This window comes from Eurytemora carolleeae, unplaced genomic scaffold (assembly GCF_000591075.1).
Source record: "Eurytemora carolleeae unplaced genomic scaffold, Eaff_2.0 scaffold735, whole genome shotgun sequence".
NCBI classification, from domain to species: domain Eukaryota; kingdom Metazoa; phylum Arthropoda; class Copepoda; order Calanoida; family Temoridae; genus Eurytemora; species Eurytemora carolleeae.
In genome coordinates this window covers 144,536-158,664 of record NW_019396629.1, presented here as the reverse complement: position 1 = coordinate 158,664, position 14,129 = coordinate 144,536, and the positions used below count along the sequence as shown (strand labels likewise).

At 31.8% G+C, this 14,129-nt stretch overlaps 1 protein-coding gene and 2 long non-coding RNA genes across 9 annotated transcripts; 2 read left to right on the top strand and 1 right to left on the bottom strand.

The window, feature by feature from the left end:
• Nucleotides 1–558: 558 nt before the first annotated feature.
• On the top strand, nucleotides 559–1,278 carry LOC111706565 (uncharacterized). The gene is made up of 3 exons (XR_002766259.1): nucleotides 559–670; nucleotides 933–1,009; nucleotides 1,186–1,278. It is a non-coding gene; the product is annotated as an uncharacterized LOC111706565 (long non-coding RNA).
• A 1,094-nt stretch (nucleotides 1,279–2,372) lies between these two features.
• Nucleotides 2,373–4,716, top strand: LOC111706566 (uncharacterized). The gene is made up of 3 exons (XR_002766260.1): nucleotides 2,373–2,422; nucleotides 3,316–3,395; nucleotides 4,602–4,716. It is a non-coding gene; the product is annotated as an uncharacterized LOC111706566 (long non-coding RNA).
• Nucleotides 4,717–5,808: 1,092 nt separating this feature from the next.
• On the bottom strand, nucleotides 5,809–13,951 carry LOC111706576 (suppressor of cytokine signaling 4). Of its 7 annotated transcripts, none has more exons than XM_023479485.1 (9): nucleotides 13,777–13,951; nucleotides 12,817–12,910; nucleotides 12,627–12,703; nucleotides 12,092–12,175; nucleotides 10,845–10,897; nucleotides 10,045–10,124; nucleotides 9,018–9,121; nucleotides 7,580–7,737; nucleotides 5,809–5,883 (listed from the first exon to the last, which is right to left on the bottom strand). In XM_023479485.1, the coding sequence occupies exons 1-8, from the start codon at nucleotides 13,863–13,865 to the stop codon at nucleotides 7,620–7,622; spliced, it is 699 nt and encodes a 232-aa protein (XP_023335253.1). In that variant the 5' UTR covers nucleotides 13,866–13,951; the 3' UTR covers nucleotides 5,809–5,883; nucleotides 7,580–7,619. The 7 variants fall into 7 exon arrangements, with proteins under 7 accessions (XP_023335253.1, XP_023335254.1, XP_023335251.1 ...); XM_023479486.1 differs by having other exon boundaries at nucleotides 7,610–7,737; XM_023479483.1 differs by lacking the exon at nucleotides 5,809–5,883 and adding an exon at nucleotides 5,897–6,653.
• Between the last annotated feature and the right edge of the window lie 178 nt (nucleotides 13,952–14,129).

Genomic DNA, 14,129 nt, shown 5'->3' with positions numbered 1-14,129 from the left:
CGTAACAGATTGGTTGCCAGACCAATATTTTTCCTTTATGAATTTTATTGGAAATTTCTATGAACGATTTTACACAGAAATAGACTACCCTCAACACTGGGCCTGTGTCCCAAGAGGGGGTGGGTGGGTTGGTGGATGTCAACCTGGGGATTCGGCTTACTCAGGTTCCCGAAAATCCCTACACCCGGTGCGCTTACATCCAGGGTTTAAATTAGACATCCCCTAAGCGATTAACAAACAGACGACCCCAGGCGTGGTTGCACACGTATCGTGAGGGGAAGTACTGATGGGTGTGACTTCCTTGGGGACCAGAACATCCCCAGAAGTGTTTTTTAATAATAATAATAATTAATATTTTTTCCCGCCCTGGTATTATCATTTTTAATTATTGATATTACCAACACCATTTTATCGTTATTAAGTTAAAATTTAAATTTAATTTGCTTTGAAGAAAGTAAGTGGAAAACACGTTAATGCTGCCAAAAAGTTATATTGTTGAAATTATTCAATCAGCGTTTCTTGTTTTGTTTTAATAATATTTTTTCGTATTTATTTAAGGATCACTGTAATATATATTTTAAAATCTGTTTAGGACAAAAAGTTTACGTGTGATCAATGTGGAAAACATTTTCTTCGAAACAGAAACCTGACAGTGCACACAAAAAGCGTGGTAAATTTTAATCTTTTTTTAAAAATTTAATCGATGGGGAGTAAAAGTAAAAAAGTAAAGTAAAAAATACTTTATTTATGAAATATAACAAAAACATACAAAATTAAGTGTTTCAGGAGAAAATATTTAAAAACCGCTAAAAGTAAAGGTTGTGGGAAAATTTTCCCCCAATTCTAAAAAAATATATTTATATTTTTATATCCCCCCCCCCCCCCCTCCCAATCCCAGCGCCGGTTGGTTTATTTTTCCTTAACTGTTTTAGCACAGTTTGAAGAAATTAGTCTGTACCCTGTGTTCCAAAATATTCTCTAATGAACGAAATCTTAATCTTCATGTCAGGTAATATTTCACGTACTCCGGAATTTATTGGGTTTTTTTTTAAGAAACAAAAATAGAAAAGTTATCACTCGTTTTACAAAAACTTTTCGAAAAACCAAGAAATGTTTTACGTTTGAAACAAAAAATTTTAATTTAAGTTGAAACAATTACCTTATCTTTAATTTTTTTTTCTCCAGGACTACGCACGAAACTGAGAAACTTTCGTTTGAATGTGATTTGTGCGGAAAACGTTTTGTAGACCGCGGTAAACTGACTGTACACAGGAAAACAAACGTTAATTATTTCATTCTGAATTAGAGAACATTTTAAATTTAGTTTACTCTGAATATTAGAGTGGGACGTACAATTCACAACAGTGCCCTTTTCACCTCTTGACCCAATCTAGAACTCCTTAAATTCATAATATTCTATATACAACTCGGTTTAAAAAACTCGAATGAAAATGTTTATTTTCTGTCCCTTCTGTAAAATGTATAACAATAGTTATGAGTTATAACGCACATGAAACATACATGAAACATTTTGCAAATATTTAATAATTTTAGGCGTGCCACCTCAGCAATTATTGAAAAATAATAAGTTTAAAGGGTACCTTTGAGAATTGGACATGCTACTCAAAAAATAAGGGTCCGCTGAAATTACGTAAACACTACACTTGATTTATTAGAACACGACTACGCCTTTTATCTTTTTTAAATTACCTCAAAAGATGCTTTTATGACTTTTTTGTTTTACTATCAATATATATTTAGATATATATTTGTCTTGCCTGTTTGTTTGGTTAGTATCTAATTCTGGTCAAAACGGCTGAACCGATCAGGTCCAAATTTTGTGGCAATTGATATATGACACCAGGGAAGGTTTATGGATCGTAAAAAATAGAAGGTTTGCCCCAAAAAAATCCAAATTCGGTGATGGACTAAACCTCTGCAGAGTAAAAAAAAAACGTAGATGTTAGTTCCACAGTTATTGAAAATATATTTCGGTCTGGGTTGACCCCCCTCGTCAGTTCTTGTGATTGCTTCTGTCACAAAGATTAAAAACAAATTCGTAATTTTGAAAATAAAAAGCGCCCAAAAAGCGTTTTTTTTATCATTTTAAAAGAAAACATGGTAATATAACATTTTTTGACAGAACTTAGATAGGTTTGCATTTAGAAATCAGCTAATTTAACTGAGAATTTAGTTTTTTTAAAAGCCTTTTTGCGTTTTTAAATTCTTTTTAAATACGTTTTCAGCCTTTGTAATTTTAAATCATAATTTCAAAAATGAAGGCATGTATTCTTAAAAACATCTTGTGTATTGGTTAAAAATAAAGCAGTTCAATAAATGAAATAAAATATTTGAATGATTGATTGTTTTCTACAGAACGAATGTCCACATCAAAGACCGACCCTATGCTTGTAGATACAAGGTAGGATTAATAGGATATTGTAGAGGAAGAAATCCCCTAAAGAGGATTATAAAATCTGAAAATGATTGGTGTCGGATTTTGGAACAAGAGAAGACCTACTCAACTTCCTTTCCTTTTATACACTCGTTATTTATCATGTATTTACTACTAGAAGCAATAAATGCACTTCTAAAATATACATTATATACTATAAGTAAAAAAATTTCTAATCATCCATAATGAAGCATTGTTTTATGTTTAGAATGTTATATAAATATTCCTTTTAATAAGTTTACATATTTTGCAGAAAGTTTCAGATAATTTTCTCTATGAACACAACAATATAAATAAGACATTTTTACTAAACAATCTAAAGTTTTTTAGTCTTAATGAAATTCATTTGACATGTTTCAAAATAGTATTTTTTTAAAAGAATTTCCTAATCAAATTAAGCAACGATTTATTTTACAAAATATTAATATTTGAATAAAATAAATTATAAAAATGATTTTATCCAAGTTTAGCCTATACATTATATGTTCGGAGGGGAGGTTTAACTTATTACCAAATCTAAGCAGTACAGCTACTTTCCCTGGAACTGTCTTGTAATATCAACTGAATCTCTATTTAAAGAGTGTCTTGTCAGATTCCCAGCAGTACACTTGGAACCTTAAACAAGGTTTATTCAGCTTAAAAAGTGTCAAATTCTAATAATTTCTCCGTTGTTTCTATAGTAAGAAAAGTGCAACTCACTTTTGTTAAGAAAACATAGTATTGAAATAATCAGCTTTCAAAAACATGGATATGCAATCAATACTTGATCAGATAAAGCTTTTAAGGGATCGGACAATGCCACTTTATCAATGGAGAGTCACTTGAAATTTTGCATACAGTCCCTTTAAGATAATTTTTAGTGCGGAAAGAAGTACAACGATCGATCGAACAGAAACTATCACGAAAAGAAGATTCACGGAATTCTGTTTGAGGAAACAAGGTTTGTTTTTATTGTCCATTTCTGTTTTATTCTCTCAGTCCCGTGTCCGAATTTAATGAATTTGAGCCGCGTCTTAAATCCGCCAAAAACCGGTTTCAATAAGCGCCGGCTTAAATCTTGAAATATTGAATACAATTTTAAGTGAAACCAACCATATTTGAGCCGCGGCTTAAATTAAACCGCCGCTCTAATTCTTTAAATTCGGTCTCTGGAATATTATGCAATCGAGCATTTGTTTATCTTTTATGCCTAAAATTGAGCTAGAAAAATGAAGCACTGAAAACATGTGAACTATTATTAAAATAGTGCGATTATTTAAGCCTGGAATCTTTCAGATTTTAGTGGGATACTTGCCAATTTATAGGTCTCTATCTAACAAATGTTTTTTATCTCCATTCCGCCCCATCTTGCAAAAAGTTTTGCACTTACCAAATAAATTGCAGGACATTTGAAAAAGTGCCAGATTATAAACCAAAAGTGCACATAGATATGTTATTCTAGCTGAAGTGCCCGGCGTTGCCCGTTGAATTTTAAAAACATTTGGGAAAAATTTTCGAATTAAAAAATGATAATTTTTTTAGATTTTTGGAAGAAAAACTGTGTGGCTAGCTATAGTATAACATTTATACATACAAATGAATATGTAAAAATATGATTAATAATAGTACACATGTTTTAAGTGTTTGATTTTTCCTAGCCCAATTTTAGAGACAAAAAAGATAAAAATGTTCTGCATGAATATCCATGAGACTCAGTGTATTGTTCAGAATTGAGTGCGATTATAACTATCTAAAATTTATTATATTAAAGAAACTGATTACTCTCCTTAAACTCTATTTTTTTCTCTATATCTGTGTCGTAGACTTTAGATTTATCTTAATATGATTTCTGCAATATCAAATAGTTGTAAAGTTTGACAAATCAAAGGTTATACCATCAAAGCGATTAGAAACCTTGAGGTTTAGTACAGTGAATCTCAGACATATGAATACATAGCAAGAGTACTACATATTTAAGATCAAATGCTGCGGAAAAATGAGTTTAACATAGCCCTGAAATATGAATGCAATTTATTATTAATATTAAACTCATTTTTCCGCGGCATTTGATCTTAAATATGTAATACGACATTATAAAAAACTCTTGCAATGTATTCATTTATCTGGGATTCACTGTAGTGTAATAAGTTTAATTTTGCTTGTTCAGGAATTGTGGTGCTAATGAAGGAGAATAAAACTCGAAATTGTTTAAAAGTTTGCGCTTTAAAATTTATGTGTTGTAAGATGTAAGAAAAAGATGTAATAAATGGCTTAAAATCTTATTTATTATTTTTTTTCTTTGTCTAAGCCAAAAATGATTTTCAGAAAAAAATAAATCAAAAACATACATAACAATTTAAAAATCGTCTTGAATCCTGGCATTTCCAAAGTAATGTCCGGAGTGTGCTTGAAGGACCTCTAAGAGGTGCAATGATAACTAGTAAACTCTGGAATACAAAGTCGACTTTTAGACTCAAGACATGGCTTTAAATAGTTCACACGTGGCACATCAATTGTGCAGTGTAAACAGACCCATTTCATTAAATTATTAATTTAATAACTTACAAGTGAGGCTTTTTGCTTTGTAACAACAAATATAATTCAGTATTGCATTATGTCGTCTTCATATTCTACAGTTTTCTGGTTATCACTGTAGAAAAATCAGAGTGAACTTTTTTGGATAATTTTTGGTTTTTGTTTTAAGGATCATACGCGTTGAAGATGGTTGACGACTGAGTGTCATTAATAATTTCCAAGATCTAAGACGACCTTCCAGTCGTGTTGCTACTGTCGTGTTTCGTGAGACACCCTGTGTCTTATATAATTGATACTGCAGATCGGGCGTCCTTTATCATATTGGATTATCTCCCAAGATTTAACGCTGAATTACGCACATAATACTCGAAAAATCTGGGACACCCTTAGTTCCTGCAATCACAGAAATCCTTAGAAATAAAAAATTGCTTCACCAACCTTTGCCGTGAACTCAGAATTTATAATCCCTATATCTTTGCAACCTGGTGATTATTTTATCTAACAGAATAGACGGTTTGAAATTTCTACCACATTGGGTTGCAAAGATATAAGATTTAGAAAATCATAGTTTTCGGTAAAGTGATAATTTCCATTTAACGACATCAAAATATTTTTGCAAACCTTCTTGCTGAACTTTTCTGCAGGACCTTACATTACCCACAGAAATTTCACGGAACTTTAACATTTTCCCAATTATTTATTTCCACATCGAAACGTTATATCAAATTAGTACAGTACAGGGACGGGAAGTGTCCTTTAGGACTGTCAGTGTATCATTCCATCTTTTGAAAGGACTATTATTCTTTTCATCTTAGCTTTGCCAACTAAACCAAAATAAGTTCAGGATAATATATATTTGGATAAATAGCTTTATGGGATGTAACATATTCAAGATTATTTGAAAAATACAAGTTCTAAAGGAAACAAAATTTCAATTTTATATTACAGATGGTTGGGAACTGGTGTTATTATAAATTTGCATCTTGGATTTCCTAATTCTCAAAAAATTAAAAATTTAAAAAAACTTTATCATTTCGAAGATATTCAAGAGTTTAAATAAAAAAACAACATAAAAATAAACGAATAAATGTTCGCTTAAACAAGACAAAATGATTAGCAAAAACTTTAAAATATTCACTTTTTTTCCAATGGAACTTTAATTTTTTTCAATTTAAATTAGTGTAAATTTACTTCAGAAAAGCAACATTTGCGACATTTATTTACAATTGTACAATCTGGAGAGAAATTTGCAAAAAAGTAAAATACTCAGTCCAGTTAAAAAATGCAATATTGCTATATATACTATATATAGAATATAATCAACATTTAGTATTTACATAATTTTCTAAACAACATTCACAGACAGTGTGAACACTGGAATTTAACACATTATGGTTACATTGTTCAGTGGAACACATACAACTGCGGAATAGAAAGATGACATTTAATCAATGTTCTGTGTATTCAATGACATTCAATATCAAATGGCTGTAACACTAGCTTGAAATTCAAGTTATCGAGTGATATGGGTCTGTGAAACTGCACATTTACATTCTTACACGTTCATTGGACTATTTAGAATCATAATATGAGCCTCACAGTCGTCTTCTTATTCAAGAGTTTTATGGGTTCCACTGTTCATACAACATACGTAGGTTTTTAGTACTTTTCCATCAGCATTTCCCTAGATATAATTTAACCAATCATTTACAATTTACAATCACAACGGAACCCTTCAGCCCTATGATTAACAATAAGAAAAGTTTTGTTGCTTCTCGTCTAGAAAAATCAACTATTATAACAATAAAAAAATCTGATAGAAAAAGAGGGATAATTCCATCATGTTTGTTTACACAATAGTTTGAGAGGAAACTATTTGAACTGTCACACCACTTTGAATCAGGAGGGTCATTTGAAATCTTGTTTACAGTCACTTTAGTTTGTTTACATCAAAATAACTGTTCCATCTATACTACAGTTCAACCCAGAACTTCGGAGACATGGGAAGAAATTATAATAAGATGGGTTTTATATTATTTTACCTAAGTCTGAGTAATTTAAAAATAAATTCTAACTTGATCAGAAGAGGGGTTAAAATGTTCTGATCCGTGTGCTGCACTGTGACTAGGATAACCGGGACACCATACAACATTTAGTAATCTTGGGAAATTGTAAATATCAGAAATAGCCACTAGGAAACTTGCCACTTTCGCCATCCATGAAAAGTTGCCAATTGGGAAAATATCTTTGGTGACATTGGAAATCAATATAACTTCCATTGGAATCTATATAACTTCCATTGGAAATCAATATAACTTCCATTGGAATCTATATAACTTTCATTGGAAATCAATATAACTTCCATTGGAAATCAATAAAAATTCCATTGGAAATTAATAAACTTCCATTGGAATCTATATAACTTCCATTTGAATCTATGTAACTTCCATTGGAAATTAATATAACTTCCATTGGAATCTATATAACTTCCATTGAAAGTAACTTCCATTGGAAATCAATAAAATGTTCATTTCAAATCAATACAGTTTCCATTGGATCTATATAACTTCCATTGGAAATAAATAGAACTTCCATTGGATTCTATATAACCTCCATTGGAAAATACGCATGGGTTAGTACCAAAAATCATCTACTCAGTAGTCTCTAATCGTCTAGTTCTGATCTTGTGTTTGTAGTGGTACTGCTTTAACGAGATCTTTAAAGATCTCGGCAGCTCAAGCTGGTCAATACCTCCGTAACACGGGAGTCTAAACAGAAAATAATTCAAGGGATTGTTTAAAATTTAGGATATGTTCTACTGTACACTGATTCTAACAAAGGTAACTTAAAGGATGGGGGGGGGGGATGACCCGGGTGAAAGGTAACATCCCCACTTGGAAAATTGGGGGGGGGGGGTATACCCCTCACTAGAAAATTAAGGGAACGAAGACATTCTCCTCATGGAAAAAAATTAGTGCAGCTTCTGGCTCATTTAGTTCTATTTTAGATAAGTTTTTTGCATCTGTCAAAAATTAGTTTAATATTTTTCTTTCAAAGAAATCAAAATTCAAGCACCTAAAGATTAATTTTTACCCCAAAATTTAATTTTTTTCTCTCCAATTAATAATAAAACCCCTCAACAAATTCCGCTCCACATAAACAATAATTTCTGTCATAAAAACTTTGACGAACTAGGGGTTAAATAACGGTCTTGATACATTAAACCTGATATTTTTAGTAGTTGGTACCTGCTCATTGAGCAGAGTTCTAATATTGAAAAAAAACTTAGCTCCTTAATAATCAATTTCTATCAGTGCTGGATCCTGGATCCGCACTGGAAAAAAATGGATTCGGATCCAGGTCTTGAACATTAGCTTTTTTAACAAAGCAAAATTGTCAATTTTTTTTCTTCTTCTTTTCGCATATTTTTATGCTAAAACTTGATGATTTATTCAGAGATAATGAAATTTTTATAATGTCTCATTTTTCAACAGTTCATATTTGGGTTTTCAGAGCAAAAACATAAAAAAGTTAGGTTCCGGTTCCGGACCCAGGACAGATACAGGAAGCTAAAATCTTGCGGATCCAACGGATCCATATCCTAAGCACTAATTTCTATCATGAGATTATTAGCTTGACTAAAAGAATTCCAACTATAAATACATATTTGTAATCCATTTTTAAGCCCACAGTAAAAATTAAGATTGTGCCATATACACTTTTACCAACAAGATAATAAAAATCAGAAAATATTAATGTTTTTTTTTGGAAAAGTAGGAATAAGCGTCAAAAATAGGGTAAAAAGCTTAATTTCTTATTTTCCCCAAAAAAGTTTGGTTCTAGGGACTGTATAGTGTTCACATTATTACAATTGACTCTATGGAACATGTTCGATTCTCAACGTTAACACTAAACGCTTATAAGAATGAATGGTTTAAAGGGAACCGTTGTGAATCAGGCATGGTCCTTTTAAATGGAGGGTTGCTTGAAATTACATCTACAGGCCTTTAGAGGATTGAATGATACAAATAATAATAATAATACTCACGTATCACAGATAGCAGCCCTGGAAAGATCCTGAAGGGAGAATGGTTGAGTTCTAAACACAGGACAACATAACAAGGGCTCAAAGAACATACAAGATGAAGGATCCTAAACAAAAAGATGTTGTTAATTTGATCGATTTAGTCATTTTTGGTGATAAATTGATCAGTGGATTACTGGTTGATTTGTTAATTGATTTGTTTGATTGATAAATTGAATTTAGAATGGACAAAGACAGCTGTGGCCAAAAGAACATAGACGATGTAGGGTCCTCATGAATATATTTATATATTTATTAGTAATATTGATCTGTTTACTAGTGGATAGATTTATTCAGTTCCGGATTAATTCATTGTATGGAGAATTTATTAATAGATTTGTGATTGATTAATTGATTGGTGGTTTGATTCATTGATTGGATAAAATTATTGAATGGTGGATTAATGTTTTATTTCTGGTGGATTGGGTAATTTACTTGGTTGATTGGTTTATCCATTATTGTTGGTTGATTCATTTAGTAGAGCAACAAGTTCCGATAGCCCCCCCCCCCATCCATCAAACTTTATTGGTGGATCAAATCAAGTGAAAATCTTGAAGGGAACCCAATGTGGAACCCCCAGACTGCCTTCAAGGCACTACATACCACCATAATAAACTTTTAATTGTTTAATTTTTTATAAGTGAATTAATTAAGTGATTGGTAAATCGACTTGTAGTTAAGAAATCAATTTAATGATCGCCAAATCGATTAATGTAATGGGGTCATTCTTTATCAGGTCAGCCAATATTTATGAATTAACAACGTAATGGCCAATTAACACATGCAAGGTCAGACCAAAAATTGCCTCGACGTCGGAATTTCAGGACTTCCATGAATTCCAAAAACTGGCTGAGTTCATAAATATTGACCTAATACTCGATTAACTAATTGGTTGATGGATTGATTTTTTGACTTGTGAAATTAGGTATAGGTAAGAATTGATTAAATGATTGGTAGATTGATTACGTAATTGATTGATTGATTGATTGACCTTATAATGTTCTAAGAGCTGTGGTATATTAGGAGACCTGTAAACACCTGGGTCGTGACAGTCGAAGCTGAATAAATGCTCTGAAATTAAATAAAATTATTCTAAAAACCACGAACAGTTAGCGGATCTGGTATATTTTCTAGAAAAATATTTTTGAGGAGAGTTAATATCAAAAGAATAAAAAACAGGTTGCTTTTTGATGTCCAAATCTTCAAAAAATTATTCAATTCTGAAAAATATACACCCCTGGTAGAACATTTTTGTGTGGAGTATCGTTAATCTTGAAGGTTTGGTCTCGATATCCAATGTGGACACTTATAAATTTGACAATAAATGCTCAAAATTATCCGCTCAAAGGTAAGAATACCACGGGATATAACAGAAAAATAAAATTAATCCATAGGTCTACATTAGAGACAAAATCAAGAGATTCAAAACACAAAAGTTTAATTCTGATGGGTTATAATTTTTTAGGTTTGACCGAAAAGAAGCTTGCATATTTTAACATCTACAGTGTNATATAATTGTAATCTCTGTTTGTCTGTCTGTTTATTTTTCTGATCATAACTCAGGAAAACTTTATTTCAATTATCCTGAGCTCAAGTTGCTTTTATATTTTCCGCTCATCTACAGCAGTTTAAGTTTATATTTCCAACCAGAAATAAACCAATGCGTTTCATTTGAATACGAGAAAGTGAATGGGATTTTTAAAAGTTAGATAGTTTTCTCAAATCTAGTCAAGTGGATATCTGAAAGGAAGCCTAAGTTGGAAAAAAATAAATAACTAGATAATAAAGCACCTGTTTCCTCTACGCGTGCATGAAGACTGCGCCCATAACGTCGGAAACTTACACTGTCAAAAAAAATATTTTAATCTAAAACACTTTTAAAAATAAATATTTTTTACTTTCATATGGTTATTAATTTTAACAAGAACGTCACGTATTAGGATTACTATAGTTTATGTAAGCGAAAAATTTTCATCATTTATATTGAAGTATATTACATAGTCATTTGTACAATTAGCAAGGTTCGAAAAATAGAGAGTAGACATTGTGGAGCAGAGACTTGTAAAGTATAAGCTTGAGAATTAAAGGAAACATTTTCCATCAAAATAAAACTGTTCTCAATTATCTACTTGATTGCTGGAGTAATTCAATTGACCAAGTAAGAAAATACCAATACTTGAGCTGTATTGAGTAACAACTATAAGTAGTAAATAGTTAGGCGGAAAGTAAAATGTAAAATCTAAAACACTGACAAACAAATTAAAAACAATCTTACAAAAATTACGCTCACGTAAAAGTGCTATTTTTATTTAATTTATTTAATTTTAATTTCGTTGATCTAATTTTACAATATTTTTCAGTTTGCTTTTCCACGTTTTAGGCAAAAATAAAACAAAAATACGAGTTAATGGCATTTTTGTTCTAAAGTGTCTTAATTTTCTTAATTTTTTGAGAAAATATAAATTATTTGAAGAAAAACACATTGTCTAACATAATTAAATTCCAAATATTAATTAGAATAAAAAAAATGGTGAGGCGTGACCATTTAAAAAAATCGCCAAGATTTGTCAAATTTTAGAAAGCCAATAACGACAAAATATAGTTAATGGTTTCTCAGAAAAGGTTATTGTTATGAATGATAAGCACTGACCTGAATATGTACTCATCTTGTGCAGAATATGTACTCACTGACCTGAATATGTACTCACTGACCTGAATATGTACTCATCTTGTGCTGAATATGTACTCACTGACCTGAATATGTACTCACTGACCTGAATATGTACTGATCTTGTGCTGAATATGTTCTCACTGACCTGAATATGTACTCACTGACCTGAATATGCACTCACTGACCTGAATATGTACTCATCTTGTGCTGAATCTGTACTCACTGACCTGAATATGCACTCACTAACCTGAATATGTAGTCACTGACCTGAATATGTGGTCACTGACCTGAATATGTACTCACCGACCTGAATATGTACTCACTGACCTGAATATGTACTCACTGACCTGAATATGTACTCACTGACCTGAATATGTATTCATCTTGTGCTGAATCCCGGAGTAGAAAACTTCCTTCCGGTTTATTCTCTAATGCTTCCTCTGCCTCATATCTTAAAAAATAAACAATGATACGATGAGTTGTAATCTCTGTTTGTTTGTTTGTCCGATCATAACTCAAGAACCACTAGACCGATTTGCCTCAAATTTTGATTGGGAAACTCGGGAGAGCCACGGAAATGTTCTTAGCTGGGGTTTCAGATTCTAAATTGAGTGGTTCGACTGGAATGTTTCTCCTAATTAGGGATTTAATAAGTTTCTAACAGAACTTTTGGTTTTGTAACAACATCAAATACGCCTGGTTATCACTGTAGAAGGAAAAAACTAGATTTAAAAAAAACTTATTAAAAAATCGATTAACCCCAATAAACCGATATAAAACAATAATACCAATATTACCCACTAGGCTGGGCTTTAAAATAAAAACCGGGGTTTTACCAACTCTAGGCTATAAATTTCCTTAAAATTAAGTCTACTGCTCCAAGCACCGAGGAGTTTACAAACCTGTCCATTTTCCCCCAGTACTGTGGAGAGGCAAATATTCCCGTCAGGCCAGGCACCAGGAAATGGACATAATCAACCTAGAAGAAAAAAATTATTGAAAAATGTTTAATCAAGTTAAACTGCAGGGGTTAATATTTTCTTGAAAAAATATTCACCTTCCTTAAAAATTATTTTCATGGTATATCTGAACCTGAGTATGTGGTTTCCACTCTACAAGTTCATGACTGAGTTCTTGTTCTCGATCTACTTCATCTTCATCACTCACTGCCTCCATTTCTCCACGACTGAAATTCAAATGTCAAAAGTTTAAAGAGACTGTGCGCGCAATTTCAAGTGACCCTACATGCAAAGATGGCAATTCCCGATTTACAACGGTACCCTAAAACCTTACGAAAAATGTAGAAAATAACGCCCTATTTCTGACTTGAAGTGTTTAGTTCTCAAAATATCTCCATTGTTTCTCAACAGCAAGAAATGCACGTCCCTTTCGCAGAGAACGCGCAAACGAAACAGTTTAAAGAAACAAAACATGGATCTATCGAGGTACCGCTTTGAATCGGGCATTGTCATCTTTGCAAGAAGGGTAAGCTGTGTTATACGCCTACAGTCTTTAAGGAAATTCTTGAAAGCAGTGCTTAGGATCCGGATCCGGATCTGTTGGATCCTATTCCTAAAACCCAAATCTGTACTTTTGAAAAGATTATAAAAATTTCCTCATTTCTGAATAGTTCATCAAGTTTTATGATAAAAGTTAGCAAAAAAAAAAAAAAAAAAAATTGAAAATTATTTTTTGTTAAAAAAATTCAGTAAATCTTAAAGAAATGACCTGGATCCAAATCAGCTGATTCCCGGGGGTATATTTTTCAAGAATTTTACACACCCCTAAATGGCTCATCAAGGTTTAGGATAAAAATAAGCGAAAAAAAAAATTTGAAAATTATTTTTTGTTAAAAAAATTCAGTAATTCTTAAAGAACTGACCTGGATCCAGATCCGGAGCTGGATCCGGATCCATTTTTTTTTCAGTACGGATCCAGGATCAGGATCCGGATCCGCATCAAAATTAAATGGATCCTAAGCACTGCTTGAATGTATGCTTTAACTATTATCATCAATAAAGAATTATTTTCCCAACCCTGATAAAAACTTACTCGGCACACGAAGCTGGAAAATTTCTCTTGAATTTTGAGAAAAAATTTCTGATTTTATTCCGAGGATTTTCAAGCCAGCTTCCACTCATCACCTCTACTGCACCTAATTATTGATCATATGTCGAGATCATCATTATGTTTAAACTCTAAATCTGAAATTAAAAATAATTTATCGAGTAGATTTTAAAACAAAGATTCTCAAAAAGCAGTAAATATAAACCATATTTATAAACCATACAATATAAAGGAAAATTTCTTAGAGAACGAATTTAGCCCCCCCCCTCCCAAAAAAAAAGAAAACAATTTTTAAAAGATTTGTTTAAAAGGTCAAAGTTTGTTATGTGACCACAGTG